Genomic DNA, 27,340 nt, shown 5'->3' with positions numbered 1-27,340 from the left:
TTCACCCAGTAGTTAAATATTGTCAGAAGTTCAGCTTTCACTTTTTTTTTTTTTTTTTTTTTTTCTTCCAAAAGAGCCCCCACATGAACTATAGGGTTTGTTTGAATATGAATCAGGGCATTATACAATAGACCCATTTCAGCTTTTGTCTGGAAGGAATATCCTTAGTTTCAATGACACACTTCCTTATGAGTATACAGAAATATCATTCAGTGTGTGGTTTTCCTGTTTATTTCCTGTCTCCTTCCTCAGTAAACACCCAGCTCATCTACATAATTATGTCCTCCCAGTGCACCTATGGTATTATTCTTTATTACCTAGCATAATAAACTCTTAGCCCCTTGTTACCAAATTATATAGTTGCTATAAAACCCTACAGTCAATGCACTTAGCTGCTGCCCCCATGTGACACATTCACATGTTGATCATCAACAACATCATCAACATTTTCGACTCAGCTGTGTCTCACACAACAAATAAATACACTCCTCTTGATCCCATCTGGTCTGTAAGCTTTCTAATTGATGCCTCTCTTATTAAAACAGATTAATTTTAGGGCTAATTTGCTCATGAATAATTTGTGCTAAGTCAACAGGTGAGTATATTCCAAAGTTTGCCATCAGACGCCCCTGAGACAAGTGTGCACAGCCCATGTACACAAAAACAAGGCCAGTGAAATGTAGGGCAAAGCTCCTGTTCACCCTCCTTGCCTCATCAGGTGACTCAGATAGGACTACAAGAAGCAGACATGTGCGCTCTGCTCCAGGGCTGAGCTTATGGGAGCACATTGTGTAATATACACCACCTGCGAGCTTCTTTGCTGTTATATTACTGTGGTTACAGTCACTATGACAGTCTCAGCAGAGGCTATTTGCATACTTTATGACTCTAGGTAAAAGGTGGACCATGACACGCGAGGGTGTGAGCACAGAGAGTTAGTTGGAGAACGAGAGAAGGTGGGACGTTTGTGTGAATCACAAGGCCGGGAGTGGAAGCTGGTCAAATCTATCTTTCGGCCCTAAGATGTGCTGACGGGAGAAAACCAAACAGCTTGGAGGTAGGTTGTTTTTGACAGTTTGTTTTCTCTAACAGGACACATGTTTTGCAGCCAAGCCTCCTGTGATGCTCTCCTCTGTTGTTGTTGTTGTTATTGTAGCTTGCTCTCTCCTCCCGGGGCGAACTCAGGCTCAGGCCCGGGTAGCCACAGACGTGTCTGTGTTTTTCCTCTGCCTGTCTTGTCTGTAGTGGATCAAACAGACTGCCCTGAGAGCTGCTTATCTTATTTGAAAGCATTTAATACACTGCTCTCCGGGGCTGACTTGCTTTTGTAATGGAAATAGAGGATCTTAGCAACATTTCGTGAGATACTTTTGTGTTCCGCTATAACAAGAGAACATGAAAGTGCTTATTGTCTAATGCCTGGTTTGTAGCATCATCAAACTCAGAGATGTAACTCAAATGTTTGCTTGTAATAATCAACCTTATCATGCTGAGGTTTAATTAATTATGACCAGCAAAGCTCCCACAGAGTTATCATCTACAATTTTGATACTTAATTATTCAATCTGGTACATTCAGACTGTGTAACATTCATCATCAGAAACTTTATATGCGCTGAGTCAGAAGTGAGGAGACCATGAACTTTAGCCTGGATTCAGCAATTATACAGCAATTGGTAATGATTTACCGGCAGCCTGGGCTGAGGAGCGGTGGCAGAGAAACCGCACAACACATGTAACAGGATATGCACGTGTTCATGCATGCCATTTGCCCATGCACATTTACATGCATCATTTGCACTTAAATGGCATATCTTAATGAGTAATTTAGCACTAACATTTATATCCTATCATATTTGCTTATTTATCAGTTTCATTTGTTTCTAATGAATGAGTAATTAGTTGCTAAAACAGATTGACAGCTTCCCCCAGGAAGCACAGTAACTGCAGCTTTGAAGAATTTTTTCTTTAAAACTAATTGCTTCTAATGACTTATTTAATGGCATGGATAACATCTTGACAATTACAGTACTCCAGCATCAAAGCTCCTAACTCCCTATGATTTAAGGAAGAATTTTGAAGAAAAAAAAAAAAACACGAATATTAATACTAAATGCGTCACATAAGTGGATCATATCTCATGAGTTTATCATTTCTCTCCTGTCAACTTCATTTTGCTGCTTCACATATGCTGACGTTGACAGACTGATTGTATTGTGCATTAATCACAACCGAGCCAAACAACTGAATATAAAAAATGAAAGAATGAAAAAAAAAACAACAACTAAAATGGTCTATTGAGGCACATATTACTAAATGCCACCAATAAAAAAATAATTTTATGGCAGCAGAACTAACATCAGTGTCAGTTCTGCCAACATCAGCCTGCAGCTACATACCGTTGGCCACATTATTGGTATTTTAGATGTCATACTACAATAAAATATATCAAAGTTAGGGGATGCACATGCCAAAAATAATACCGAGTGATATGACTCGGGAATTTTGGGAATTTCATTGATCTCAAAGTTGTAGAGATGTTATTCATGGGCAGAGAGCATGGAAATCTTTATAATTGTCACTTTATAACTATATTTTGCATCCCACATAGAAAATGAAACGCAACACTTTTTAAAATGTTCCAAAGCAACAGGCTACATCAGTAATATTCATTTGTTGAATAGTTTGTCCTTGAGTATCTGCAAGTTGTTTGTGGTGTGTCAGTATGGGTTAAATTTGCAAGGTTGTTTTTTTTTTTTTTTTTGTATTTTCCCAGTCTGCCCCTTCTTGCAGAGCATTTGGTTCAGCTGCACACCAGAGGCACAAATTGAGTGGAACGTCCTTGGTGTATGACAATCCAGTTTCGCAGTGTTATTCAAAGTTTATTTTTCAAATTTTTCATCGTTACATCTCCTGTGTGTAGGGGGTTTGAAAATTACCCATGAATTCCTGTAAGAAGCGGAATAAATTTGTATTGGCTGTATGTCTAAACACATGGATCACATCTGTTAATGGCTGAGGTTGAGTGCGGATGTGAGAATAAGGCTTTTAGACCTTGGGGATTTGATTTAAGTTGTTGCGAAGATATAGTCAGAGTGTGTTTGCAGTTTGTTGTAGGTGCTCTTGCATGTGATCCAGTGTAATGACAATCTACTTTTGATGGACAGGTCACTGCCTCCACTGATATGTATTTTCAGCTGCTGACAGAAATTCAAATCATCGGGCATAAACAAATAATCTTGTGCCATTTGCCAGGTGCATGTAAACATGGGAATGAGTATTTGCATTTGATCAGAGATGATGAGTGGAGCAACTGGTCAGATGGGTCTGTGTTCGTTTTTTGTTTTCAAAGAATTTGCTATGATAATTTTTCAGTCATTTCATTAACTAATGGATTGTCTTGAAACGGTTGAAAGAGGTGGTCTCATTCAGTGACATTTGCATGTTTGAAAATACTGGAATGTCTTTCTTTCCGTTGCTGACCTGAAGAGACTGCACTGGCTTTTTACAAGGTTGGCACGCTGGTCATTTTAACCCAATACATGACAAGAGGATTGGCACCAGATTATGTCTGTGCTGTTGATTTGTAATGGACTCAAGCATGGAATTTTATTTTCAGATGTTTTGAATTGCAGGCCACATAATAAAAAGCAGTACTTACAAACAGGTTTTCTCTTCATACTTTGAATAGTGTTAGTTGATATGACTATTTAAAACGTTGTATACTGAAGTGTAATCATGCAAACTGTAATCATGCAAACTGGAGACTTTTGTGCCAATCCTCCCATCAGTGTTCAGGAAAGACATGAAAAGATGGCCAAACTCCCAAAGTCAGTGTAGTTCTTTGAGATAGTTACCTCAACCCATGTTCAATAAAATAAAATTAAATAATCTGTAGAAAAAAACAAAATCACAGTGAGCCACGGTGCAATAAAATAGGGGTAAACAGGCAGCAAAAAGTTATTTTTAATCTCTGAACAGTGTTTTAGCAACACAACTTTCATCTCCATTCCTCATCATAGTATATTTATATTCAGAGTATTAGTATCAGTCTATATCTTTTAAAAGTAACATCCTGTCAGTCCAAAAAGTAATTTTGTTGCCGATTTCCCGCTGAAGGTGAAATTTGGCATGTTTGTCACCAGTGTGTCTTTGATAGTACTGTCAATTCAGCACCAAAACAAAACTAGCATGGTCTTTTGCTTACAAAACACTTTATTATCTTAAGATAGACCTGTCTGAAGACTTGGCTCTGTTTTGCACCTGCGTTTGTATTCCACTTGGAACAAAAGCTCATACTGGCATTGGCCATTATGGCAGGGAAGAGACTGGATATTGGTATCAGCATAAAAAAAAAAAAAAAAAACATATCATTGCATCCCTATATAGTAAAAAAAAAAAAAAAAAAAAAATACACACACACATGTTCACAATTTATCCAGCATTACATGTTTCAGCTTTTAAGGATCTTTGTACACAAAGATATGATTCCTCTTTTACCAAGTTGGATCAGTGTAGTTCGGCGACGCACGATATAATAATCATCGCACCCCCTGTAATTACTGCTAATTGAAGTAATCACAAAATCTCCTCTAACAATAGGAATCTCAACACAACAGCATACAGGGAGGAAATTGTTGAGGTGCTACAGAGTGTCGTCCCTCTTAGTGTGTCATCCACTCCCCAGAAGTAGAATACTAATTATAACAAACAACATCATAAGCATCCCCTAAAACCTGCCTTCAGGGACTGCTACTGTATGAATTCCTGTTGCAGTTGGGGGGGTGGGAGTGGGTCGGAGGCGTGATAGAGAGAAGATGCAAAGAGAAAAAGAAAGATTGAGCAAGGGAGCACGGGGACCATTATAGTCTTCTGAGGGCTATAGCACCCCCCTTGTAACGGATGTCGGAGACATTTCCTGCCGTCCTCTGCTCTCATGCAGTATGACAAATATCTGTTTACTCTTTCTATCATCCTGGGGGCTGAAATAATGCACTCTGATGTCCCAAGTCCCCAAATGCCATGCATCAGCACTTTTATCCTCTCAACGCTTTGCTTTCCTTTTTGTCATTGCTACATTCCCTCCCCTTCTCCCTGCCTTGCTCCTTTCTTGGGGCTTTCTTTGGAACTAATGATACCGTGAAGAGCCGATGTCTGGGCCTGATGGCAACAGTCTTGTGAAAAACAAGTCTAAAAAGTGGCAAAAGGAACTTATTTCAATTATTTAGTGTGCACCCGGTCACAGATTAAAATGATGATCTGGACGACACACTGCGACTGAGCGGTTTTTGTTCCCCGGAGAATGCTTTATTGTGTTTTTGTAACACTCCGGCTGCAATGCAAATCACAATCATACCCCCTCTTGTTACTTCTTTAGATACGGGACTGAAAAGAGAGGGGGAAAAAAAGTCCTTGAGCCAGGCTTTTCCACAACGCTCGCCCACACAGACGCACCTCACCCCCTCTCTCAATAGCGCACCTCCTCTCTGAGACACACGCCTCCTTTCCGAGACACACACACACACACACACACCTCATTCACCCATGCGCACGCACCCAATTTTTGACGCAAGGGTTGAGTATATTCTTAGAAAATGTTGTTTACCCTTCATGCTTGACGTGATTTCAGAATGGAGGCGGTTCCAAGCTGTCCTTCTATTGTACGTTACGTGTTTCAAAGGACAGAGCTTGAAAGCTGTGCGAGCGAATGTAGCACATACTCAATTATACAAGCACTTGAGGGAGACGAGTGTTCATGTGCACGCTGAGCCTCTATGTAAGGACACAGACGGGCCATTTTACCCTTGTGGTGCTCATCCCCCAACGCAGTCTCCTCAAAATTACATTCCCATACAAATAGGCCGCATTCTTAATTACGTTTGGAGGACACATATTTTGTCATGGATTATGATTTATTTCCTGACGTATCTTTCTTTCTGGCTTAGATGCATTTGTTTCTGACGTATCTTTCTTTCTGGCTTTCATAGTATGCCAGTGTCACATGGTTAGGTTTATGCATAAAAGGCACCTGGCTAAGGTAACATATCATAACATATATAATTGCAAAAAACAAACACCACTGTTGTTTCATACTGGACTTGAAAGTTGGTTGTTTGGCCCATCCACCACCCCATATGACTCCTAGTGTGGACTTTAGACTAAGTGATTATAACCATTTTTGTGATATGTTACAAACAAACATAATTGTAACAAAATATGTTAGCATATGTTCAGCAGAGTTATTGCATATGGTGTGAGAGACTTGCTGTAAATGTTCTTGGTCGCTGCTCTATAGTGGCTCTATAGCGTCTTCCCGAGGGCACATTCATGAATTCTTTAAAGAGGGGATGAGCAGGACCAGACACAATATTTCCAGCTTTTTGTTTCATCTGCATTTTATATATACATCCCAATTGTCTCTGCGCCACTCCAATAATTTTACTGGCCATGTTTATAATTCCGGATAGTCTTGCTTTTGTTATTAGACCCCAGGTGGCCATACCATGTAAACATATTAAAAGTTAAAACACTTTCCACAAGACTTCTGTAAACAGTCTCTAAAATTTCCTTGCTTATACCTTATGAATCCAGTTTCCTGATTAGATACAAGCATGGCATTGCTTTAAAAAAAAATGTATTCTGTGTAAGCTGTAAAACATAAAGGGCCATCAAAAAAGTTTCCTAAGTATTTTAACTCCCCTACTGCTTCAACAGGCTGATCATTGAACAGAACAGGTGGGAAATAATGGCAGGCATTGTGGTGACTCATAATAACTAGCTCCATAGTCTTACTTTCACAAGCCACTGTCTCCACACCACTTAGTAAGCTCATATGATGGAAATATGTAGACTGATTAATATATTTCCACCATATTAGTGGAACTAGCTTTTTAGGCTATGAATTATTTTACTGTATTAAGTCTCTGTTAAAGTAATGCATCACTACTAGTTAAATTGCTTTAGCACTACTCTGCAATGTCTCCTGGGATGCATTTTTGCATATCCGCCAGTTAACACTAAAACAGTTAGATGTCTGTGGAGACTCCCAGTCATCCAGGTCATGGTTATCCACCTACAGTTGAATCAAGGGCAACTGGACTTGTTTGTAGATTTGAAACATCTTTGAAAATGTGAATGTCTGCATGAATATAGCAGTTTCAATGACTCCACTGTACAAACAGGCAACATTTCCTCTGCCATCTATCGTGCTGTTCATCCCTGCATTCGTTAGCTGTTGTAAGTCGAGCTTTGGCCCGCTTGGCTGGGGTCGGCATACGCTCAGCTTGAACATCGCTTGGAGTCGGGGGGTCTTTCTCCTTTAGCATTTTGTCTTTGCAGGTGCTTGGACAGTTTGATGTTGTTGATCACAGCAGTGGATCCTTGTTTCTGGCCTGATCACAGTTTGCACTTTACCGTCACATTCTCGTCCTTTCGCACAACAAATTGGAAGTAATTTGCATGTCTCCTCCACTTTTTGTCCTATCTGTGGAGCGAACTCTAGCCAAAGTCATGAGAAGTCAGATGCTTGCTGTGCCAGCATGCATGAAGGGCGCGTTGCATGTTTTTTTTTTTTTTTTTTTTGTCTTTCCATTGTGCAGATAATTGAAGAAATGTAAGTGCAAGTAACAACATGATTGTTTGATTAGTAACTATAATGTGATTACTGAATTTAAGAGCATTAACATGTTACATTACTGCATTAAAGACAAATCTAATATGATAACAGTAACACATAACTTTGTCACAGCTTACCCCCACCACTGTTTGTACCTACCTCTAAAAGACATGGAAAGCAAACCGGAAGCTGCAGGCTACAGCAGAGAACAAACATCACACTACTTCAGAAACTACCAAGCAGCGAGGTGAAGTGATTGTACTTCACTTATCCCACAGCAGTTCATCAAAAAACATGGAATAAATGTTGGAGAGTGTGATGGCAGCAGTAATTGGTTGACTCACTGCGTTCAGTCTGGAGCGTTTGCTTAGTCTGCTAGCAGCTAACTCGATTACTGAATGGCCTTCAGCGGTACAACTTAGGGACCCAATTCTTTAGCCCATTAGAGCCCTTATTTGGCCATTTGGAAGTGGAGAAGCCTCATCTTTCCCATGACAGTAAATAAAACATCCATGAAGTAGCAGTAAATAATGTAAACACACAGAGGGGAGATGGAACCTGTACAGCAAGAGGAAATGGAGCGTTAAAAAGTGGCACATTTGTCAGGACTGCCCTTGGGCTAAAAAGCCCATCCTCGTCCCCACCTAGTACTTATACTCTAACTCTAAGCTTAAGACTCCAAATAGCCTCGACTGACATATTGTGCAAAATGTTTAGAATCCATATATTACCTACAGAAGCCAAGAGAGTGGAGACGCTGAGAAATCTGTCTATCCAAAATAGATTCCGCTTATTTTTGCTATTTTATAACATTTTCTCAGCAAAAACAGCCCTGTTATGCACCTTAAATGCCTCTTATTTCACCTTATCACTGGCTACCACAATTTAAAGCATTTATGTAGAAATAGAAAGGTTTTGTGCCTACCACCTACAGTGTAAGTCTAACTAGTACCACTTGCACAGTTCAAAGGAGCTGGGAGTTCTGACACTTTCAAAACAGTGATTGCTGACATTTTTATTCAAGCAGAGGACCGGGTGTTGAGCAGCTTTTCCTTAACGTTGTATATTTATAGCTGTTGGAACTTAGAACAAGGCAGAAAGCTTGACTCAAAGCAGTTTATTTGGAGTATATGTAGAGTATGGGCTACGTAGGTTGGCATGTACAAAGAGCTGCGCCTGTAACTTTTTAAATCTTTAATCCATAACTGCATGGCAGACAATTTTCCCCTCCCAGATTTGTTCACTTAGCACTTCCTCCAAGTACTGGAAGTGTCTGACAACTAACCACGAGTGCTGCTTTTTTTTTTTTTTTTTTTTTTTTTAAAGTCTGCAAAAGTGTTGATTATGTTTGTTTTATTGATAATTCAAGTAAAAACAGACCTGTATTTTGAGTAAAGGGCTTTGAGTGTATAGGTTTTCAAGCATTTATACTGCATTTCAGCACTACTACTATATATTGCATGGACAAATCAATTCTTGATTAAGCTTTAGTCTACTTTACAATTTTGTTAACATGCATGCACAAACCATAAACAGTAGATTCTTAGTAGATGTCTCAGTAAATGTCTAGTTGACCTTTGGTTGAATGTGAAATTGTATGAACCACTGACATAGAAACTGTTTCTTCAGATTCATTCATTTCGTCAGAATTTGATGAAGATTTTTATAAGCATTTCCTTAAGGAATATCCCTCTGGGAATTTGTTGTAATGCATTTTCAATAAAAATTTACAAGCTTTACTTGGCTCAGGAGAAGTTAAAGGTGAACTTTATAATTTTATGTTGAAAAAACACAGTTTAATCGTATAGCTGACTCACATCTCACTAAACTCCATGTAGCTATTAATGTAACTTGAGGGCAGGCCAATGATGGCACCATAATCAGACGAGAGTCTGTCTATTTAGTTTTTAATAAAGGTCATGCTTGATGCACAAGTGCAAAATGTCACAGCAGATCTATTTGTTTATTATCTGTGTAATCAGTGTTCAGAGGCCAGTAAAACTCGCTGTAAATGTTTTATGGCAGTCTTTGGTTCACACAAAAAGTGATGTAGTTGCCTGTGGATTTCCTGTAATTTATAGTGCACTGGTCACCAATAATGCAGATTAATTTGCACAGTTTTTGTGACACATTTGTGGTTATGAGACAAAGGGGTGAAAACTGTGTCTGTGTCTTTCTTGCAGAAAGCATGCTTGACATTGCTCTTGAATTAATTGTTTTATATTCAGTACATTAAGTAAAAGCACTGCATAAATTCGGTAACACATCCTTAGAAGCATTATAGGTAATCTCCACATGCCGAGACACAGTCTAGTCGCGGGTTTCGCTGAGTGTAGGCGATAATAATTCATAGAACAGGTGCTGCACCATAAGCCCCAAGGCCTGGGGAAGTGAATGATTAGTGGCACTCCCCCATGATGCATTGCTCCTCTGTATTAAAACCAAACTCTGCCTTTTATTCCCTCCAGGGTTTATTAAGTGGGCCAGTTGCCATAGCGACGCTTTGGCAGGATATTGCCGGGATAAGGCGTAATGGGTCTCCTGACGCAGTTCACTCTGCTCCTGTGGAAGAACTTCACTCTCCGGAAGAGACAAAAGGTACACTTGTGCCCACCGCCCCCTTCGCAAATCAGCGTATATCTGCTAAAATTGGTCTGCGATGGAGGGAAAATGAGGATATGGTCCCAGGGTTGTGTTATCAAGGGCAACTAAGTTATTCATGGGAGGGAAAGGTAATAGGAGGGATTTGCCACAAAAATAGTCTTGTATCAATGTAAGCTGCCTTTAACTCCCTCACTAGAGAGCGAGAACAATCTTACCTTAATGCCAACCAATTCAAAGTGTCACCTTCAATTTTTGGAGATCTATCTCTTGTGCATGTTATGTCACATTGCCTGTATCTAAGTTCTAACAAAGCCAGTCTTTCGCCTAATGGAACTGGATAGGGAGTGAGGAATGTTAAATGGTTTGTTTGAAGGGCAAATACTCTCTCTGACTCTTTTTTAACAACGGGCTGTGCTGCAGCAACCTGTCCTCGCCGATGCTATCCAAAGCTTTATTGTCGTAATATTCTTGCAGCGCTGTTGCCAGGCAAATGAGGATTATTTAAAGTCTGGTGTCTTCTGGAGATTGTTTGATGCCATTTTTAGAGTTTTGTTGTGCTGGAAGATGGACATGTTTTTTTTTTTTTTTTTTTTAAAGTTCACCAAGCTGCAAATTATTTTCTTCCCACAAGTTTCCGGACACTGGTATTTTACCTCTGACTACCTGTGTGACTCACTGTGTAGGACAGAGCTCAAAAACAATTTTTTTTTTAGTTTTTTTTTTTTTTGGCATTTTTGATTTATTTGATGGTCACAGTAGAGAGAGAGAGCAAAGGCAGGGGAGAGAGAGGGGATGACATCCAGCAAATGGCCTAAGGTCAGATTCGAATCCAGGACACTGCAACCGAGACTCAGCTTTGACAAGTGGTACCAGGTGAGTCACCAGGGCGCAACTGCAGACAGGTTACACTTTAAACAAACTGTTCACCCACAATACAATAAATAAATAAATAAAAAATGTCCATTTACCCCCTAAATGCAATATATCCATTTCTGTATCATTTGGTGAGGTTTCCAACAGTTTTCATAAGGACACAAACAAATTGTGCATATCTGCATCTAATTTGTACTCCTTGCGTTTGTGCAGATAGAAACTGGTGTTCTTCAACAGGAAATAGTTAGTTCACAACAAAACTCATTATTCCCTAAGGCTGTGGATTATGCCAGGTATCCATGTTGTTGGACCTGTCCCTATTCAGAGATCGCAGCAGACTGTACATATATATATATATATATATATATATATATATATATATATATATTGCTGTATGGGTATGTGGGGAAAATATATATTCTTTCTTTTTTCTTTGTATTTTGGGTGAACTGTTCCTTTAAGACTAGAGATAAGGTTCAAGTTCTCCTGTTTGTTTGACCAATTCTCCTCACCTTCCTCCATCACCTCATTCTCATCACAGACACCAGCTAACATGCTATCAGCTGGTGATGTATGGTGGATATGATTGTATGTGATGTCACCTCCAGTGGCAGAGAGGCCACATGCAGCAGCTCTGCAGGAAGGTCACCAAGGACCGCGAAAGCATTTCAAGGGTCAGCACAAATTGCCACGGTATCCATTCAGCCTACAAGGCATTTTTTTTGCGGCGGATGTAGCTGTTAACACGGCGCTCCAATACATTCTTTTGATTTATACCCTTTGCAGTAATGACAGAAGTAACATCCACCCACTTGTTTTGTCAGGGGATCAAGCGCTCTAGAGTGCCTCTGTTTCCACAGTGGAACAAAAGGCATCTCCACAAAAGTCAGACTTTGCCCTGCGACAACTCAGGGCAAAGTCATTTGTAATTTTGCAACTTTATGTTGGGGCAACATCCCCTGTGTTAATTTTATCAGCTACCATAAATAACATCGCGCTATCCCTTTGTACCGTGAAGATATCTGTCGCTAACTTTTCCCCTGGAAAGCAAAAGAGGACAATGCTGATATTGTGCAAGGAATTTAGGATATTTGGGCAGCGTCAACATGAAATATTGTTATTAGACAAAACCAGTGGGAGTTAGCAAGGACAATGGGGCTTGTGGAGGGCTTGTGGAGGTTAATGACCAATTATATGAATGCCTCACCAAGCATTTTAAGATTTTATAACAGGCATGAAACTGATTTTATGGTCCAGTATTTCACATAATTTCATAGGGGGAGATTATCTATTCACAAAGACGCTGGTGTCCAATGGCAAATGCCTGGGGAGCCAGACACTGAGAAAGTCCCCATGATCTCTCTGTTCCCTCTCTATCCATTTTCTTTGGAATACATTATGATAATTCTCCTTCTCAGCAAAACTACATCCTCTCTGACACATAGACTGGGGGGAATTAAAGGGCTGAATTTCAAATTTCACCCAGTTTCTTTTGAAATTTATGCAGTGTGATTTCTTGTAATTTCCAGATGTGTAATTCATTGACAAAATTCTACCACCAAAGATTTGTCTTAGGCTTATCCATCAAATCCGTGTGGAGATACCTCTGGCTGTACAGTGCTCTGAATACAATGTGCACTATTCAGCAGTGAAACCTTACCAACACCTCATTTGGCTGCAGATGCTTTTGCACCTCTTCACAGAGGAGGAAGTGCATGAGCCTTGCACGACACGCAATATGTCTTGTGCTATTGTGCAACGGCATTCATGTATTTGCCTCACCTCCTCCTGCCCTCTAGATTAACAACAAAATTGACAAATTCGGTAGAAGAGAGGTTTTCTTGCATCATTTGTGCTCATATACCTACATCATCAGTTGCAGGGCCTGAACGTTTGACCGTAGCGGGAGCCGTGGCTTGGCTGACTGGAGCCATTTTAGATTTGATTCCTCTAAGCAGGTCACTCCACCAGAGATATCGGAGGGATGAGCGTGCGGGCAGACCGGGTCAGCTGAGGTTGGTGGAAAGGGCTTGCAGGGAGGAGGGGGTGGAGGCTGTTGAGTGAGGATGTGCCAAGGGACGAGTAAAAGCCTGGATGACGGAGGGAGCGGGGTGAAGAGTTGAGGCACAATGAGCTGCAGCATTGTAATATCGCCTCAGAAGTCGTCCGCTGTGTATGCCTGTGGATATTTCACGCTGGTGGAAACATTTTATAGCAGGGTTGAATTACCTTTATGCAGTAAAATCTATATATACACAAAATCCCGCACACATCTACACTCTTCCACCCCTCAGTTTTCATGTGCAGCTTTCCTTTAGTCACTGTATGTTTTAAGAAAATTTCCTCAGTGACAGCAGTGCTAGAAATAAGCTTGTAGGTGAATTTGGTGGAGGCTGAATTATGCTTGAATTTGAAATAAATCAAGATGACTCAGATATGCTGTACTACTTGTACATCATGGAAGTGGGTTTATACCTTTTTATGTTGAACTACCTGCTGAAATAAAGGAGGTGACACTGTTTACATTAGCAGAAGTCTTGCAGGTTGCATATTTCGCCTGCAGGTCGACTGGTGTCGTGATCTTCCAGCCCGACTGAAACTGAGTCCATCTCATAAGATGGACGTTTTATTTGTTATTTATACAGGCTGAAGTTACACTGAGGTTAGGATTGCCTGTCTTCTATCATCGTGTCCTCACAAGTCACAGATTGCTGGGTGACCTGTTTACACCTCAGTTGATCACAGCCAAAGCCAAAGACAGTGACTGAGGACTGTTGCAGGGTTTAAAGGACCATGCCGGTGATATGGAACGTTTGACCGGTTTACAAAAATTTAGCCACATTTTATATCGCAACAAACCTTTTTGCAAATCATGTGTGGTGCTGGAGATCTCACAACGCATAATCAAAATCCCTTCATTTTCAAATTTAAATTTTTGGTTGAAACACCCATCGTCGTCGCCGCTCATAGACCAAAGAACTGATACTTAGCTGTGTAACGCAAACATTTCCCTGGGGACTGTTTTCCAGAAGATGGACTGTTTCACATCGCCCAATATCAAGTCACCACAACACAACAGTGCTGCCACTTTTTAATGTGAAAAATTTATGTGAATGACTTTATTATGGTGATAGAATGGTGTGAAGAAAGTTTGAAGTCTCTTAAAGTTAATTTACGTATTATAGTGGAATTAATGGAAACTAATAAAACTAATAAAAGGTTGCTGAAATGATATTGGAGTTCTAAAATACAACTACTCACTTTCAGAAAAGATTAACAGAAAAGTGAAGCATAGAAATTTTGTAGATATTGCACTAAAAATGCGAAATGACTGGTTGGTTCCCGCACAATGCAGGGCTGAAACATCGGGTTAACAGGTTTACGCTGAGCTCAAGTCCTGAGTGATAGTGGGATTTTAGGTCAGTGTAAAAGGAGTATCAGAAATCTCAGAACTCTAGGGTCTAGGTATCTCTCTCTTTGTCTCTGAAATGTTCCTTAAGGGCTATTTAAAGCACAAAATGTGGAGGGGAAAAAAAAAAAAAACTAGTACGCAAGCCAAGGAAAGCCTTCAGGTCTCTCATTTGGTGCTTTTTGGCCTCTCTCTTTCCCTCCACTCATTCCCTGGGGTTAAAATAAAAGCCTGGTGTGTCGCAGTGGGACAGGGGCTTTCTAGTAGGTACTGAAGTGGCTGAATTAAAGCAAGGAAGTAGCTGGCAAGCTGCTCCTCATCCAGAGCGGGACTGAGTGTGGAGAGGAGGAGATAAGGCGAGTGTGATGGGTTTGGTTTGGGGAGTCACAAACAGAACTTGCTGTCTCATTCCAGTAAATGCCCCAGTAATAGCAAGAGAAACGGCAAAAGAGATATGCACAAGGGCATAGGCACCTATAATAAATATGTAAACGTACACACACACACACACACAGAGACTTACACAGTCATGCCCTTTTCAGAGCCAGGACCCAGAACCATTTAATTTGAAAAGAAGATTCCAAAATAAATGGTGATTTTACAAAATGCTGCATTTTGGAGGAATCTAAGTCAATTCTATACCAGTTTTTCAGCTATTATTGTTATTATTATCATCATTATTAGTTAGGCTATTCTCTAATCAGCAGCTTTGATCAAAAGTGCGAATCACAGTGTTGTGATGTTTCCATTACATTCTGTATCCAATTTTGTCAGGCTTTGTTCAGTGTCGATTTACGTGACCTATTACATAAATCAAAAGACTTTTGTTTGTCTGCTAGTCATCTCTCTCATCTCTCCCGACACTGGCAGAACATTACCTGCAGTTCCTGTTGGCCTTTTGAACACATTCATACACAATATCATCAAATACTCACCTATTATTTTCCTTTTACAACCATTCAAAGCAGATCTGTGTGAGTTTTACCTGGGACATGATACCTTTGGGCCCCTGTTTAAGGTTGCATTTCAACAAAATGTGACATCATTTTATGTGTGAATCCTGTCCGCAGGTACGCCTGGTAGTCGAGGTGCTATGGCCTCTCTTTCTCTTCTTCATCCTGGTGTGGGTGCGGTCCACCAATAAGCCAATTTACAAAGGCAACTGTAAGTCCAAGCACATGTATATCTGTTTGCATCATCTACAGAGTATTTAGGAAACTATATCACGGATACCTGACTCTTAATTATCTAACCTCATTGTTGTGTTAAACTATGTCTGTCTTTGCCCTGTATATTGTAGACAGCTGTTTAAAATACTTTGCTTCTCTACAAACTTTCAATTTGATAATTTGTAGGTCTGGGCTGTATGTCGATGTTATATCAATATTGTGGTATGAGACTAGACATTGTCTGGGATTTTGGATACCATAATAATGTGATGTGGCACAAATGATTCCTGGATTTTATGAGTGTATTGCAGTAAAGGCAATTTTCTGAACTTATTAGGCTGTTTTAGCTGTTAAATAATTTGTCTTTGCTTGCTTGGTCGCCATATCTACATTATTAATGACTGTTCATCACAAATCTCGTGTGTAAATATCTCATGAAAACAGCATTCCTACAATATTGTCACAACATCATTATCGAGGTATGCAGGCAAAAATGCAGCCCAACAATGGCAAGATGTCACAGTGTCTTGATAAAATGAAAACTTGAAAAATACTGGCTCCATATTCTTTTTAAGGTCACTATCCAAACAAAGCCATGCCCTCGGCTGGCGTGCTGCCTTGGCTCCAAGGTATGATGTGTAACATTGACAATCCCTGTTTGAGCTCCCCGACACCGGGAGAGACGCCGGGTCAAGTCAACAACTTCAACCATTCCACGTACGTCCATGGATGTTTCCTTTCTCTCTCTAAAGTGTAAAGTGGTAGAATGAATGTCAGTGATGTTTCCTGGAGTGTTTTTTTTTTTTTTTTTTTTAGATAATATCTAAAACACAAAAGTGCAGACATTGCTGTACTCTCTGCCTCTTCTCTCTTCTGGTTACACCAGGATGGCTGGGATACTGATTGAACTACAAACCCTCGTGCAGAACAGATCCATTCTCAGCAATGTGCAAAGGCTGGCCGAAGCTGTAGACCGGTGGGCTGCAGTCTTATCACAATCAAACTCTGGTAAAGGTATGGACACTGGCAATAGAAATGCAACTGTGGGATTTAAACTAATTTGTTGCTGTCCAAGAATCTTGATGCATTGGCTTTAAAACGACCCCACTGTTAAGTAAGGGCATTGTTATGGATATGCGGATATTGTTATGGATATTCATTTTGTCACTCTTTGTTATCTAATACCTCAGGCTGCAATCAAAGAACTTGGTGAAGAGCAGATGGCTGGAGGCACAAATTTTCATTTCCTGTTGAGCTTACAATATAAAAGTTGTGTTGCCACTGAGTAATGGTTCAGAAATAATTAGTACAGTAGACACTCAGCCACAGTAACAATCATTCCGCTGTCTTTGTTAAGTACCCTCCATCAAGGAAAGTATCCCCTTCATGTGGATGACAAGTTAGAGGATTTGTTATTCTCCTTTATCCCTCAAAAACAATGGCGCGTGATTATTTATGATGCAATTTGCCATGCAGACTGATAGATCGTTTGTCTTGATAAGTTGCTGCTTTGCATTAGGCTCATTTAGCCTGATGATATTCAGATTTTCATACAGCACCTAATTTGCAAATAGGCAAAGGAGGGGGGGAGCTGCCGTTCAACAAGCGGCTTGTGGGCCATTTGCATTTTGGGGTCGCTGGCTTGTAATATACAAGATTAAATCCATCAAAGATCTAAGCCTGGGCATAATTAATGGGATTTGCCATCTGAGACGAGAGCACAAAAGGTCATTAACAAGAATGGGGAATGGAGTGCTTTCAAAGGACTTGGGTGGCAAAGGTGAATGTGCTGTCCTTTTTTTTCCCCCCTCACCGAAAGGGTTGATTAAAAGGCTCAGGTGCTCACTTCAATCAGAAAGGCAGCGGTGTTCAGGATGAGCCCAGAGCATGTTCTGGTTCCCTGTACTCTTACCCTGTTCATCTCACTGCTGGCACCACAGTCGTAAAGGGCAAAATAATAACACATGTTCAGCAGGAGTTGTTATCCTGTGAGTGGTGTATCGAATAGCATCATTAATTCCAGCCAGTGTCAAATGATTGTTATTTTTACTTAACATTTATCTTAATTGAACCTTGAATAATCTAATACAAGTCACTTCCCCCCCCCTCTCATACTGATAATTGACTGACTTGCATGTATTACACTTACAAAAGGGCTAATCTAATTTAATTACATAACCCCTTCATCATCTCAACTGCACATGCCGGAGTGCCAGAGAGCCAAAATCACAAGTTGAACCGATATGTGAACGAGTGTGGGAGAAACAGTGGGATCCCTCTCTTACAAAGCCATTCTTTCTGTCAGCTGAGAGGGGCTAATACTGAACCATCAGTTGGTGTTGACACTGGCTCTTTTAAATCATGACTATCAGTGGGCAACTAATTAGGAGAAAATAGCCGGTTAATAATCTGATGAAACATGTTTAGTGACAAATTGTCTGCTTGCACTAGCTCATGCAGCTCCAGTGTTGAGTCCCTATTTGCACCAGTGAAGGTTTTAATTGCAACATTCATCTAGAGAGCATAATTTCAACTATAATTCAACAGAGCCTCATGACCATGTGAGATCCAAAGCAATGTGTGGAACAAATCAAAGAACTGCACTTATGGCATGCCATGTCATGTGCTGCATTTGAAAATTTGTAAAATATTCCATAATTGCTAAATATATACCTTCTTGGAGGACTTTTCAACTTTACACGCCCATTCAGTAAATACGCAGGTGCTTGAACACTGGTGTAATGTATTTTCTGTTATATGTTTTTGCGACCCTTCAGTTCTTGTTTTGCTAACGTAATGATACATCTCTTGTTCTCGCGCTCAACCCTCATGTTTAAGGTCGACTGGTGCCTCTGAGGAGTATTCTGAATGACAATGAGACATTTTCCACATATTTGAGTGAGGACTTGTCCATACCACCAGCTGTGGTCCAAAGTCTGATGGCTGCAAACATTCCCCTGAATCCGGTAAGTATTGTTTTGTGTTTGCACTTGTATATAGGCCAGTGGAAACTGCAAAAACAGTCTCTGTGAGCCCTGACTGCTATAGCTTCTGTTATTGTTGAGGTGTTGCAAAACCATGCATCAGGGGGGCAAGAAAATGAACTATTGAGCAACTGTTTTCCAAATGCTTTGAAAGCAGATTTCTTAACTCTATCTATAAATAATAGAATTAAATTTGCCAAAGAGACGTTCAAAAGACCATATCGGGCAACAGTGCTGTGATTGAGTATTTCAAAATGCATTAAGTCCTAGCCTATAGTATAATGTACAGCATGAACTGCCTGTGGGGCAATTTATCTTGCCAGTTTTAATCAAGGCTGTTTCTGGTATTGAATTCACCGACAAAAAATACATTTGAAGCTGCATAGATGATCTGCAAGGAACTGCCCTTACAGCAACAACAAGTGAGATGAGTATCTTGTCTCTCAAATGTCCCCCATTCATACCCATTCATTTCAGATGATCTGCAAGAAGGCAATTATGTTTGGCCCGCATTAGCATGGATGCTTAAATAGATCTCTGCTGAACATAAGGCATCCTGGTGGTTCGGTGGGCTGCAGAGCATAATGTACCATGTGCTCGCAATGCACAAGGTCTTGGTGTGGTTCACAAAACACGCTGTGTACCATTTTCTGTCTCTCTCACACATCTCTTGAGATCACTACACACTGTCTAGTGAAGTGTAAATGCCATGAAAATTATCTGTAACAGGAGATATTCACTTCTGTGCCTATCTAGTGTGTTTGCATGCCCGTACGTGTTTATCACTGCGTCCGCCTCATTTTCTCAATTGTGAGTCTGACTGTGGATGTGCATGTGTGTGTACAGTCACAAATATAGCAGATTACATTTGTAGATGAATCTGTAGGGATACATTTACATGACATATAACTTATATATGTTATAAATACATTGTTTTTGACTGGGAAATTGGTTTAGTGTTACTTCTCATATGGATACAATGATGTAGTGTTTGCCCGTGAGGTCTTGTATTTATTATGCTCGGTTTTATTTATTTATTGATGCTGATTGTTTTGTATGCCATCAGGGCTTGACATTAACTTTTTGGTTCAGCCACTGTCTAGTGGTTTTCCAAAGTCACTAGCTACATAGAAGTTTGACCAGCTGAAATCCCCCGCTTAGCAAAAAGTAATAAGAGCTCATTGGAGACGGCATGCATTTGTTTAGAAATAACATTTTATATGAACAAGAAAACATTGTAGGTGTATCTATCCCACCTTAGTAAACTGTGTGTGTGTCACACTGGTTGTGCCTTGTTAGTGCCATAAACCTGACAGACACTGCAGTGGGCTTCATGATTTTTTTTTTTTTTTCCTAAGCTGGATCATATCCTATAGACACCCAGCAGCCTGACTCCCCTTTTAATTGAGATCCCTGTTCTTCCTCTTCATCTCCCCTTGGACTTCATTTGTCTTAGTCTTAATCTTTTTATAGTTTTCCCCACTGTTTGTCTGTGCACCGGATGCCCTGCTCTCTCCAAAAGTATCGTTTTTTTTTTCCAGTTTGAACCACTGATCTATAGTATTTCATTTTAGATGTATAGTATATACATTTTTTACGATTATAGATCAGTGTTTCTTACAGCCAAGTTGAGATCCAGCAGCTACATACTGTAAAAAGTCAATAAAAAGATGAGGCAGTCTCAGCAAAACAGTTGTGAAGTATCAGGGTACTTAACCTATTTTGACCATCACTCACTGACAGATTAGATCAGCCAGCGACACTTTTTACAGAGTTTTTCTCTCGCTAGCAGCGGGCAGCTGCCACCTCCTGCAGCCACTACCGGTTTGATGTTTGTTAAAATGTGAACAGGGGACATTCAAGGTAGATTGTTTATTCTTCCCAAATACTGACCAGGGCTTGCACCCGTTAGCACTTTTTTGCCGTTTAGGGTATTTACTTTAGTTTGTCTGTCACTGGTGAGACGATGGATGGACCAAATGGGATGAGCAGACAGTGTGCAGGCAGGGCTCATGGGAGTAGAAGTATCATGTAGTGTCACACTGAGGTGATTTAATTAGTTCAGGTGCCTTAAGTGAACTACAACAATTGTAAAGGCAAATGCAACGTGCCAGAGTGGCTGGTAGAGGTGAGTGGTAACATCAGTCCCTGTATGTCATGTAAATGTATCCCTACAGGTTCATCTACAAATGCTATATTTGTGAAAATGCCTTTAGCATTTATTTTATAGTAATCTACCCATTTGGTGTGAGCATTTTTGGGGGGTACATGTATAATTGTTTGAGTGTTTCACTTTTCTAGCTCTATGTATGCTGTTAGAGACTTTCATGTAGTGAAATGTGTTTTCATATTTATGCTATCCTATTGCTTGTAGGGGGGGACAGGTTACAAGCTTACAGCCACTCTCTATTTAAGATGGCTTCACTGAAATGTCTTATGAAATAGGTGTGGGAATTGTTCTTTTGAAAGTGACTTTAAAACAAAAAAACATGCTTTTTAAATTAACTTGACATCTGATTCAGGGTGCTATGTTCGCACGTTTTTCCAAAGGGCAAAACACATGCAGCCTGCGTTAATACCGTCAAGAAAAACTGTTTATAGGCAAATGCTAAGTTGTCTTGTTTGCAGACTTCTACCAGAGTTGGTATTTTGTTCTTCAGATGATGGGCGTCCCAAGGCCACGAGAAATGAGGAGCATCCTATGTGAGGGGACAACTCTGGATGAATATGTCCAATTTAGCAGCCCGGCTGACAAGGAGGCTTTTCAAAATGTCAGCTGCTCCCTCAGTCCACAGCAGCTGATGAACACCCAGTTGGTTTTCGTCCAAAACCTGGACACGAGGAAGGTGTTCTCTCAGGTAGGATTTGCTTGTCGCTCCCCGCACAAAGAAATAGGAGGTTGGGGTCTGACTTTGACAAAAGTGAAAGAATGGTGCATCTTTGTACCATGTTCCAGTGTTGAAATATACACCGGTTGGCTTAATGGGACTGATTTATCAATTAAAAGTCAAAATTTTCAACTCAAATGTGGTCTTTCATACAAAGCTGATCTTGACGAATGTCGGAAATTTGGGATGATGCTGCATTTTAGGACTGTGTTCTGGTGAAACATTACAGTAATTCAGATGAGATGTTATAAATAAAGGGTAAAGGCTTTATCCTTATTCCTGTGTCACAAGTGCAGCTGACCTGAGACTTGCTACTCTGCACACATCCAGCTATACTCATAAAGTACTGATTGGCCTAATGAGGGTGCTAGCACTAAAGGTCAAAATTTGAAACTCAAAAGTAATGTCTCACACGGCAAAGGTATGATTTTGATGGAACTTGGAGGCGTGATGCATTTTGGCTTTGTCTTCTGGCATTTGAAAAAACGGAGATGCTATAATTAAAGGTCTGATGGGGGACGCCATAATTAAAGGTCAAAATTTCAAACTTTGAAAGGCTCTAACTGCTATACAACTGTTCCTGTTTTAATCAGACAGGGAGGGGTGATACATCATGGTATTGTTTGGCCCTAGGAGTGCCTGCATCATTGGTGGGGGAGGGCATGTTTACTTTTTCATTAGCCTTGTGTTAATCAGTCGTGTTTATGTGCATTCTTTCATCAGTGATGCTCTGTGCAATGTGTCTGGAACTTGTTCTAAAGAAGGAAGTGTTGAGGGTGCTGAAATACTTGGAATTAGCAGAACGCCTATTCACTGTGCATGAATACACATGTTCTGAATATTTTGGTGTTTTGAATGTTTTGAATAGCCTCATTTGTGGCTTGCACTGCCACGTCAGCTGAGGCTCAGGGGCAAGGACTGGAGGCCATTTCATGCCAGGTGGAAGTTTTGTGCTGCAAAATTTCCTCCACATGCACCTGCGGTTCTCGTGTGGATGGCGAGGTCCAAAAAGGCGGCTTATGAAGCAGCCAAAAAATCAATCAGTGGCTCGGGCTGATAAGAAGAGCCAACAGCCGGGGTCCAAATTGAAGAAATCAATATGACAACCAAGATAGGAGTTAATGTATGATGTGATGGTGTAATGATGGCAGCAGAAATTTGTGGTCGCACAGCATTGTAAAATCCTTGTATATTGTCGCTGGTGCAGTTTGATTCCCAAACTAAGGAGTGGGTCATTTCAGCCAAACCCCGGTGCCAAGCCAAGTTTCAAGCCAGCAGCATCAGCTGTCCTATTTGCATACTGTTGGGTTTGATAGTGAGTTAAGAGATTATTTGGAGTATATCTTCAAGTGAAGATGCAATGTCAGGGTGAGTGTTGGGGGTAACAAGTTACATAACAGATTACATAATGTTATTAATTATGAATAGTGTACAGAGTAGCGTGCTGTTTAAAATGGAGGATATTATTGTTGGTAACATGCATTTCTGGTTACAGTTAGCTCATGTGAATTTGAGGCATGGGTGATTTAATGACTTTCAAGCCAGAAGGGCCAGGTCCATGGGCAGCTGTCCCATCTGGCTATTGTTGTTGGTACTGATGGCAAGTGCAGAAGTTACTGGTGTATAGCATTAAGTAGAGATACAATGTCAGGGTAGTGTAGGTGGTTCTTGGATGCCAGAGTGTCCTGCTGAGCCTTCTGGACTTGTTTGTGATAGGAATAAAAAAGAAAAAGTCTCCATGTGTTCATTGTCAACAAGTATAAATTCCAGCAATGACACATAGTCGCTTGCAAAAAAACATACCAGAGTGAAAAAGGCAATGCTGCTTTGAGTAAAAAAAAAAAAAAAAAAAAAAAAAAAAAAAATGTAAATTATAATAATTGTAGGGGAGAAGGAGGTAGTTTTTTTTTTTTTTTTTTGTTTTTGTTTTTTGGGGGAAAAAAAGACATGTTGACAGTTGCAAGTAAAATAGCAAAAAAGGATCTAAGGGAGCTCTCTCATGTGGTAGCTGTGCCTCAATGCCTTGGTGTGCTTTTTAAATTTGTAATGTGGCCCTTTCAATAAAGTCTGCTTAAATCACCATAAGCAAAGAAGGTATATTTAGTGTATTTTGGCACTGCCTTTATTTGGTCATTATGTGCATTTAGTTAACATTTCACAAGTTTGAAGTTTGCAAAGCAAAGTCGATGAATTTTCTGCTGCAGAGGAAGCAATTGAACTATTTTAATTTAATAGTTTAAGTGTGCTGTGGTTACAAAGTCTGTTTTAACTATGGCTGGAAGTAGATTATTTTCAGAGACAGTGATTTTCTGTGCCGACTATTCAGCAACCATCAAAAGTTTCAAAAGTTAAATGTTATCGTTCTCCATCTCTGTGACTAAGGGAGTTTTTTTTTTTATTTTTTTTTTATATATATTTTATTTATTAAGTTGTGGGTGAGAGATCATCTTTTGTATCCATCCCAGTCAGTATAGCCCTTCAAAATGATGCTGCCTTGTGCACTACTGTGGTCTCCAGTGACTGCAAGCAATCAGGTAGAAATAATTTGTTTATTAGGACCAGTGTTTTCTTGGATTCTTTTGAATCTTAGACTTCCCTTTGGGATGATGAAAGCCTGCACTTTTCTTTGAGTTTATCTTTGAGGGAAAATATATGGGACAGCAAATCCAATAAATAAGTGATAAGGCAGGAAGTTCGTAGGGGAGAGCATTTGAACAATTTAAGCCCACAGGCATTTTCAGACACTGAAAAGAAAGCCCAGACAAGATATGGTGAAAAAGCTCTTCAGCGCCTCAAGCAAATGGATGGAAAAGAACATCAGCTCTCACACTTTAAGCTTGACGTTGCTGAATAACAGTGATAACAACAACCGACATAAAGAAAACGACAGGGCAAAAAAAATCTGAGTTTATCACTGAGGCAGTGAGTAGCAGAGTGTGATTTAGACATCGGTTCCCAAACTTTGTATTTAGGTGTCGGGAAATTATTTTAGAGCACAGAGCATTGAGAAGGCAGTAACCGTGAAGCATTTGAATGCACAGTATGTGGCGCTCAGCAGAGGTCATACAAATGTCAGTTTTTGCAGTCTCTCCAGGATAGTAGAATCTCCTCTGCAGTTTCATTGGCTTATGAAAACATTTATCTCTTATTAAAATATTATTTATTATCCCCTAAAATCTGTGTTTTTAAGAGGTTATCTTGCAAAACCTTACCTGCTAGGTTTATGCTGTCTGGAAAAGCAATTAAATGGTGATTTCTTTTAGAGGCTTCATTGAAATACCTTGTTTTCATCCTTGCATGTCTTCTAAGTGCAAGATCTGAGCCTCTTTAAACTTTGTGCTTTATTTCTTCACAGTTCACTTGCTATGCTGTTCCTGTTCTCCCAATTAGTTTGCTTGATCACACACAAGCTGTGGAACACTCACCAACCTAGCAATACAGTGGAGAATGTTTGCGTTTAACAGATGGGCTTTGAAAGACTGGCTTGTTCTACGGGGGTCCCCTTATCTGCCTCTTAATGGGATACAGTGCAGAAATCTCTCTGCCCATCCACTTCTTAGTGCTGATTTCAAACTGTTTTGCTCAAAATTGTCTAAGAGAGATTCCCACGCTTCCTCACTCAATCTCACTCATCCTGATGTCTCTGCACACTGAGGGTAAAGCTGAGCCTAAATGAATGTACTCAGGACTCAGTAAGTGGCCCCGCTATTACCCAAGCAAAAGTGTCGTTTTTGAATGGATTTTTATTTGTGACTAGATTCATGTTTAATAACAATATAGCATCACCCACCGCCCCCTCGCTCTCATGCTTCCTGTGCTTCCAGCTCTTCCTTTCTCTCTCTCTCTCTACATGCCTTTCAGAGATGCATAGTTTCATGTACTGAGGATTTTCCTTGCCATAGGCTTACACTTGATGCATGGTAGTGACAGAAACTGAAAACATGTGCCAGCGCTACCCAGAGTATTTAGTCATTGTTGCTCGAGTTTAGCTGCTCCAATCAGATAAGTGGTAGGGTTCAGGGTAGAGTGTCACTGCAGTGCACAGTTTCTACAGTTGCACCTGCCATTTCAATGCAACTTTTATTATCAACTGCCGAGGATGGTAGGTATGATGCCAGGACGCATTTAGTTACAGATCAAATTACTATCAGATTCTCAGTGGTAAGGCTCAAATGATAATAAGGATTCTAGAGGCAGCTAATGCTGACACGCACAGCCATTTTCAGGCATCGCATAATCCCATAAAAATCTAATATTAGTATCAGATAAAAAATAATAATAATAATAATAATACTGAATGACAAGTGTAACTTTGGCCTTTCATTATCAAGCCTGTTTTTTTTTTTTTCTTTTTTAGCACATGCTTTAAAATAAATAAATAAATTAGATGATGGTTTTGTATGCTAATCCAAGGTGTATGATCACAAGTGGAGATTCCTAATAGGGCACTATTTGTTTAACCACACGTGCATGCACCTACTCAGCCAATCAGGATGAGCCTGCTTGACTCAGTGGTCTCTTGCCTATAGAGTGGGAAAGCGGGTACATCATCACTTTTAGCCTGCATTGGGCAGCCTGGCTTTGGAAGTTAGCTGCCGGTGAGAAACTATGCTGAGCTTCAGACACAATCGACCATAACTTGATATTTTCCAAAAGCGGAATCGCTCCTGCATTAGCCTGTGTACCTTCTGATGCAGCAGGGTGGCTTGGGAACAGGAGAGACTCTTACCCCTTATCTAGACACAGGGGTCACATCAGCGCTTGGGAGACAACAGCATTCACATGACACTGGAGTGACTGTCTGTACCAATTTCGTCCTGTCTGCACAGTTCAAAGCGTCAAACAGCAAACTTTCTGTTGTTAACACATTAAGAAAAGGAATACACAATACAGAATCAATAAATAAAGAGCAATAAAGGAGAAGAAATGCGATCAGAAACATTAAAATTAAAGAGCAAGTTATATAATTGCAAAAAAATAAAGATAATATGATAAAAGTTAGATAATTAAAATGATAAAACAATGATAAAACCACAAAAAAAAAAAACTTACTAAAATTGTGGTAAATCCATGACGTTGGAAATAACAAATAGCCTAGGTTTGCAAAATGTAAATAAACTAGTGCAGTGCCAGTTCAAAACTTTGCTTGGCCTACAGTTTCGCTGCTTGCAGCTTTGTGGAAATTCGCTCATCCAAACAACTTCACACTTGACACTGCGCTTCCTTGGGTCCTCAGCAACACACTTGGGCAGTGTGAAGTTGATCGGATGAGTGGATGTGGAGAAAATCGAAGGAAAGGCAGATATACCAACATACATACAGAGATTCCTCAATTTATAGGTCGATTAGATGGTGGGTAAGCTGTGGATTTAATGGGCTGAGACCTGGAGGTTTTAACAGGTGGAGACAGAGAAAAACTGTGTGTATATGTGTGTGTGTGTGTGTGTGTGTGTGTGTGTGTGTTTAAGAGAAGCTTCAGCCCCATCTCAGTGCCCTGGCTGCCTTCCACCCTTGGGAGGTTCTGCTGTGTGGAGGATGCGAGTGTTGTGCGCGCGCGCGTGTGTGTGTGTATGTGTGTGTGTGTTAAGCGCCTTTATTGTTGTGCATCAACCTTGCATTTATGTGTGTACTGTCGACAAAAAAAGGCATGAAGTTTAAATAAACGCTTCAGGTTGTGGTTATGCCTGTGAGATGCAGCTGAGATGCGAGCCTGCACGGAGCCGGGGCAGACAGCTGCTTAGATTAGAACAAATGCATCTCATACTTACTCAAACGCAGGCAAGACACAACAAACGTACA

The 27,340-nt window shown here is 40.2% G+C and overlaps 1 protein-coding gene across 1 annotated transcript in view; it reads left to right on the top strand.

The window, feature by feature from the left end:
- Positions 1 to 1,035: 1,035 nt before the first annotated feature.
- LOC115376791 (phospholipid-transporting ATPase ABCA1) overlaps positions 1,036 to 27,340 on the top strand; it is a 185,306-nt gene continuing 159,001 nt past the window's right edge. The window contains exons 1-7 of the mRNA XM_030076559.1: positions 1,036 to 1,057; positions 10,083 to 10,212; positions 15,571 to 15,664; positions 16,245 to 16,386; positions 16,556 to 16,683; positions 18,508 to 18,635; positions 21,314 to 21,499. Of these exons, the coding sequence (XP_029932419.1) occupies positions 10,147 to 10,212; positions 15,571 to 15,664; positions 16,245 to 16,386; positions 16,556 to 16,683; positions 18,508 to 18,635; positions 21,314 to 21,499 (744 nt within the window). The 5' untranslated portion in view covers positions 1,036 to 1,057; positions 10,083 to 10,146. The remainder of the gene's footprint in view (positions 1,058 to 10,082; positions 10,213 to 15,570; positions 15,665 to 16,244; positions 16,387 to 16,555; positions 16,684 to 18,507; positions 18,636 to 21,313; positions 21,500 to 27,340) is intronic.

This window comes from Myripristis murdjan, chromosome 18, assembly GCF_902150065.1.
Source record: "Myripristis murdjan chromosome 18, fMyrMur1.1, whole genome shotgun sequence".
Taxonomy (NCBI): Eukaryota; Metazoa; Chordata; class Actinopteri; order Holocentriformes; family Holocentridae; genus Myripristis; species Myripristis murdjan.
The sequence above is the reverse complement of the archived record's forward strand: the minus strand, read 5'-3'. Positions and strand labels throughout refer to the sequence as shown.